The sequence below is a fragment of the Triticum aestivum genome, chromosome 3B (genome assembly GCF_018294505.1).
Source record: "Triticum aestivum cultivar Chinese Spring chromosome 3B, IWGSC CS RefSeq v2.1, whole genome shotgun sequence".
NCBI lineage: Eukaryota > Viridiplantae > Streptophyta > Magnoliopsida > Poales > Poaceae > Triticum > Triticum aestivum.
Window position 1 is genome coordinate 361,303,136 of NC_057801.1, and position 6,485 is coordinate 361,309,620.

The window sequence follows — 6,485 nt, forward strand, 5'->3', positions numbered from 1 at the left end:
AATGGATTAGCCGTTTAGAAATTACGTTGAAAATACGAAGCCGGCTGTTCGATGTACGAAATTTTACGATTTTCAAAACTACTCTTTATCTAGAGGGAATTAGAGTAAACTTTCAACATATCGAAGGAGCGGTTTTGCAGCAGCTTTCCAACACTATATTATTTACCTCATTCCGATAAATGGTTTAGAAATGCGATTGAAAATACGATTCACGTTTTTTTATGAAGAAAAAACGGTTTTCAAAACTGCTCTTAAACCGCCTACATTTTGCCAAAAATTTAACTTGGATCATGATATTGGTGTCCATAGCTTTCCAATAGTATATCGCAAGCCCCATTTAGACACTTTTTGGCTGAAGTTCAACCTAGTACTCGGGGAAGGTCAGGCGCGTTACCCGAGAAATTCATGTTGTGATCAGAATATTATTCTGATCCCGTGATCAGAATAGTGTTTTTATATATATATATATATATATATATATATATATATATATATATAAATTTTCCTACTACCGGGTGTAGCTACTTGCACTTTTGTTCCATACCTTCTACGTAGTATATATCATATCGAAGAGTATGTACGCGTATTATGTAGTATATAAGAATATTTACGTAGTATATATATATATATATGGTAGTATGTATCATATTTTGCTATTTTTTTAAAAATAATACACTTTTTTTAGTAAATTTGAGAAATATTACGCCGTTTAGATTTATTTTAAAAATAATACAGCGTCGGCGTCGGGGAAGCCAATTGGCTTCTGTCGGCCGCCGGTAGGCCGAGTAGAGCCCAATCGGCCACCGGTAAGCCGAGTAGGCCCAATCGGGCACTAGTAAGCCGATTAGTGCCTCAGCCCCAAGTCATGGCCAGTTTACCACATGCAGTCGGCCTCCGCCAAGCCGATAAGTGCGTGAGCTGATTTGCTCGCTAGCTTTCTGTGCATGTGTGCATGCAGCTGGTGTACTAATCGATCTAGCTAGTTTTCTGTGCGTGTGTGCATGCAACTGTTGTCTACTAATTCGATGAGAGGGCTAGCTTTTACACTAGTAGCAATACATTTCACCATATATAAACTTGACTCGGTTGGAAAGTATCCGGCTGTAACTTGTACGTGCATAGTTGTCGGAAAGTACTCGACGGCTGCGGCGTCCAGGTCGGGCCTGTGCCAATTGTTGGCGCAGGTTCCTCCGACGTTGAGTATTTTTCAACGAAGGCGACGACGACGACAACGACCACGACGAACAAAGCAAAGCTGACTCGTTATCGATCACCCGCAAGTGTAAAAGCTAGCCCTCGAGCTAGCAATCGATCTTTCCCTGGACGTAAACTAGTACTTACTAGTACTTCTGGCGGGAACAATCTTCACGAGACACGTACATAAACAACCTCTGGTCGATCATTGCTTTTCGCACGGTCAAGCGTATACAGCAAAACGTGCACGTATACCACAAGCACCCTAGCAAGCCGGTGGATCCATTGGGCAGAGGCTAGCTAGCTAGCTAGCTAGCTTATCAAACGGGAGTAGCACGACTCACGCTACGTACGGGCCATGCACCTATCGGCTTACCGTAAGCCGATTAGTTCCTGGACCCAGTCAGCCTCCCGTAAGCCGACTGGAACCTAATCGGCTATCCCGTGGCCGACTGGCTCCAGTCGGCTTACAGCAAGCCGACACCGCATTATTTATGTAATTTCTTAAAATCGTGTATTATTTTTCAAAATTTATAAGAAAAATGTATTATTTAAAAAAATTAACTTATATTTTGGACATACTTCATTTTGCGTACAAATATGTACGTATTTCACAAATACGATAAAACTATGGGCTCACTTGCAATTTTTTCATATAAATCACTTTGTAGTACCTTAGATATTGTATGTGAACATACTAAAAATAACAAAGTAGAGTATATACTACCACATGGTAATATATGAGAGATGGGTGTAGCTACACCCGGTAGTAGGATGCATTTTCCACACACACACACACACACACACACACACACACACACACACACACACATATATATATATATATATATATATATATATATATATATATATATATATATATATATATATATATTCAGTGACTTTGCGATGGATCCTTTTTAAACGTTAACATAATCCATCTCCATCTCTCTCATAATCTACAAAGTAAACATGTTAATTCTGGCACAACCAACCATTATAGGGTTGTCAATATTTCAAGGTGACTTTCAACTTTATGAAAGACCATCGGTGACAGGTAGCTCAGACGACACCAAATCATGTCGGAGAATAAAAAATCCCGAATCAGAAAGTTAGAATTCACAGGTTAGGTTGCTCCTTCAGGAACATCGAGAATTAAAATGAAATTTGGTTTCTATGTGAAAGAGCGATTTGGTAATCGTTCATCAGTGGAACATGAGCAGAATCTGGCAATTCAATCCATTGGGTACAGAGCAATGCAAACATGAAAGTAAAGTAGAGGAAACATAGTAAAAAGCGTGTTTTTACATTAACTTGTTCCACTCTTGTAGCTACTTGTGCCATGATGCTGCCCAACCTGAGTACTGATGATGCGTAAGTTCCACTGCTGTAGCAGTACATATATTGTTCATGGAATAAGTAGAGATGAAATCAGCTGTTCATAAGCACGAAATATGTAATTTGTATTATTAAAGAAAGCAAGCAAGAAATGACTTCCTCGAGGACAGAAATCAGTGAGAAATCTGCAAAAACAAATTCATCATTCTCTTATATTTATAATCATTCAATAAAGAACCTCAGGCTCCAGCAACTATTTACCTGTATATAACAATTAACAAGTAGTACTAACAATTACTTTGTACAAGAAACATTCGGCCTAATTAAGTTATAAAAAGACATAAAAGAGATCTTCTTGTTCAAAATCCACTGGCAACAAAGCACCAAGAATAAAATCCAGTAGAATCAAGGAATCCACAAACAAGTGAAAGTACATGTCCATCTACTTTATACAGGGCGACCTGGCATTCTTTGGGAATGTTACAACAGCACCGCAATCACACGGGGACTCATCATGGAAGGAGCTAAGTAAACTGGTACAGAAACTAAAATTTCCGTTGTGTTTTCTTTAGCTCTTCCTTTTGATTTGCAGAATTTTCAGTTGCTAGACGAGGTAAGTTAGAATCCAAATTACTCAGCTTACTTAACCTGCACATGTAATCTGGACGAGAAACCATATAAAAGGAACATATGAATTGCAATTCTAAATAGCTTATAATAGGACAGATTTGCTCAATGTTTTTACTAATCAATTCACCATGGCATATTTAGTGAGCAGATTATTGTTATATGTCATAGCATCGTGGCGCTTTGTCAATAGTTACTTATCAACATGGCATATTTACTTCAAATGATTGTTAAATATCATAGCATCATGGCGCTTTATCAACATTAGTTACTACTCCAACCACGACACTTATTTTGGAGGAGGGACTAGTTGACATGGCCTATTCCGTCAACATATTAACTTTTGTTACTTCTTTAAACTCAAAAGCTAACTATTAGTTATAATCCCCATGGCCTATTAAATCTGCACATTACTATTCCATGTAGCAATGCCAGCTTTCCCTATATGAATGGTGTATCTAAAAAGACAATGCATATGACTGCAGGGCAGCAACTGCTTGAACCTGAACTAAAAGGAAACCGCTTCGGCTACAACGCGGTGAGCTGAAGCTCACATGATGGCATGAGGACTTTTTTCTCTACCATGCATTTTTTATCGTCTCCCTTTCTATTTTTTCTTTCCTTTTACTCTCAACTATTTTTTTGTCCCATGATGTAACTGAACTACAACTCCCCAAGCCCAATTTTCTGTCTCACACAGGAGCATGTCATCAGATTGAATCTGCCCCTATGGTTTATTTGTCAGATATATGGATACCTTGATTAATAGAAGATTATATGCTCGAATTTTAACTACTCGAAAACTACAGAGATGGCAGTTTAGCAATTTCACACCCTAATGGCAAAGTATTTATATGCAAAAGGATTTGCGTACCTCTGAAATGCATAGGCATTCCAATACACTGGTCCAACCAGCACATTATTTGTCTGGATTGTCTCCCTTATCACTAAATGAGCTTTGGCGAGACCAAGTTCTAATGTCTGCAATTTTACATCCCTCCTCCTGTACATTAGCATCATCACTTTAGTGGCGCCATCCGAGCTAGTGTCATTGTCAAGTCCATTGTCCTACAATATATAAAATAGATCCAAGTAATTCAACCAGTTTAAAATATTTTGTAGCATCAATAGGTTAAGCTAATCATGCTCTATACAAATAAAAGTGTGATATAGCTGTTCGAAACATACTACAGACATTTTACTCTCAGAAGATTGAAAACAAGTATGGACATTATTTTTACAATGCAATGGAAAAGACCATATATCCATAATAGTAGCAAAATATTACTATGGCAATATCTCCAATATCTCTAACAGTTAAGAAATAATACTAAACAAAACAATTGCACACACAATACCAAGCAACATTCCCTACACTATGTCTTCTCCATCAAGTGACCTTCCTCTCCGTGCTACCCCCACCCAAAGCTCATCGGATCCATGTGATCTCTCAATCCTCTCTGCTCTCTCATGCAGCAAACACGGCAACAAGAAAGCCTTCTAGCCCCCCCACAATCAAAACAAATAGCAGCAGTAGGCAAACAAACTGCAACATCATCTCCAACTAAATCAGAGGAAAAAAGCTCTACTACCTGGTGCCTGATAGATACATAACTGGGTGGATGGATGGCTCGAATGTGGAAGGACTGGCCGGTGAAATACCTTCTTCCCTCCTAGTATGTGTGTTCTCAACTCGCATGAAAAAGAAATCTGTATGAGAGCTTTGCAGCAAGAACACACCACGGAGCATGTCTCCTCTGCATCCTTTGTCATCTCCTTCGCAGAAGATAGGCATCCCCCACACATGTGGAGCCGACGGTGGTGGAGGTAGTAGCCCATCCCAGAGATCTCACCTACCGCCCGATGGCCATTCTCCGCGCCGAGGATGACGGGGCAAAACAATAATTATAGATGCATCTAAAAATAATTATCAACATGTTGATAACAAATTACATTGTCATTTTTATTTTGAATGGAAAACCATTATGATTTTGCTCGACAAAAAATTGTATTGTATAATTTTTAATGTCGAGTGGAACACCATTATGGTGGTTTTTAAATTATAAGCATCTCGCCCAAATTTCATACGATGCTCAATTAGTTAAGCTTTTGTTTGCCAAAATTGCACTATACTACTTCATGTTCTACAAATAGAAGGACAAATTATATTATGTGCGCATAGACATAATCTTAATGTCCCTTCTAGTTGATTTAGGCATGCAAGACCAGTTTTATCAACTTCTCATATTTTCAAGGATAAAATTTCAGCAAACCAGAAACTCATGTATGCAAATGTGTGCTATGCTTCAGCATACTTGCATCATGAAAATATCATGTTTTAGAACTAAGAACCCTGTCGCGTTAATGCAACATATAATACTGACATAATATACGGTGTTACGATTAGAAACTGTGATAAAGGGAATCACTTACTAACTTCTAAATTGATCTCTCTAACAACAGATATGAAAGTTAGCCGACATATTCTAAATCTGGACCAATGTGAAGCAACTAAAATTACCATCATACTATTGTCTGAAATGTAGCCAAAACTCAAATATAAATTATGTGTCTTTTGAATCTGAAGTGACCTGTTGTCAGCCAAGGAACAACCATTCCTCGCCAAAAATAAAGAGAACAACGACAGGAGCTACACATTTGTTGGGGAACGTAGTAATTTCAAAAAAATTCCTACGCACACGCAAGATCATGGTGATGCATAGCAACGAGAGGGGAGATTGTGTCCACATACCCTCGTAGACCGAAAGCGGAAGCGTTATGACAACGCGGTTGATGTAGTCGTACGTCTTCACAATCCGACCGATCCAAGCACCGAACGTACGGCACCTCCGAGTTCAGCACACGTTCAGCTCGATGACGATCCCCGGACTCTGATCCAGCAGGGTGTCGGGGATGAGTTCCGTCAGCACGATGGCGTGGTGACGACGATGATGTTCTACAAATGGAGGGCTTCGCCTAAGCACCGCAACGATATGATCGAGGTGGAATATGGTGGAGGGGGCACCGCACACGGCTAAGGAATGATCACGAAGATCAACTTGTGTGTCTAGAGGTGCCCCCGGCCCCCGTATATAAAGGAGGGAGGGGGGAGGTGCAGCCGCCCCCCTAGGGGTGCGCCTGGAGGAGTCCTACTCCCGCAGGGAGTAGGACTCCCCCTCTTGCCTTGGTGGAGAAGGAAAGGGGGGAGGGGAAAGAGGAAAGGGGTGCGCCGCCCCCCCCCCTTCCTTGTCCTATTCGGACTAGGGGGGGAGGGGGCGCGCGGCCTGCCCTGGCCGACCCTCCTCTTCTCCCTCATGGCCCATGTA

The 6,485-nt window shown here is 40.4% G+C and overlaps 1 protein-coding gene across 2 annotated transcripts; it reads right to left on the reverse strand.

The window, feature by feature from the left end:
• Positions 1–2,718: 2,718 nt before the first annotated feature.
• On the reverse strand, positions 2,719–5,022 carry LOC123069907 (uncharacterized). 2 transcript variants are annotated; one of them, XM_044492878.1, is made up of 3 exons: positions 4,822–5,022; positions 4,034–4,227; positions 2,719–3,193 (listed from the first exon to the last, which is right to left on the reverse strand). In XM_044492878.1, the coding sequence occupies exons 1-3, from the start codon at positions 4,996–4,998 to the stop codon at positions 3,172–3,174; spliced, it is 393 nt and encodes a 130-aa protein (XP_044348813.1). In that variant the 5' UTR covers positions 4,999–5,022; the 3' UTR covers positions 2,719–3,171. The 2 variants fall into 2 exon arrangements, 1 of the variants encoding a protein (XP_044348813.1); XR_006433187.1 differs by having other exon boundaries at positions 2,719–4,227; positions 4,752–5,022.
• Positions 5,023–6,485: the final 1,463 nt, after the last annotated feature.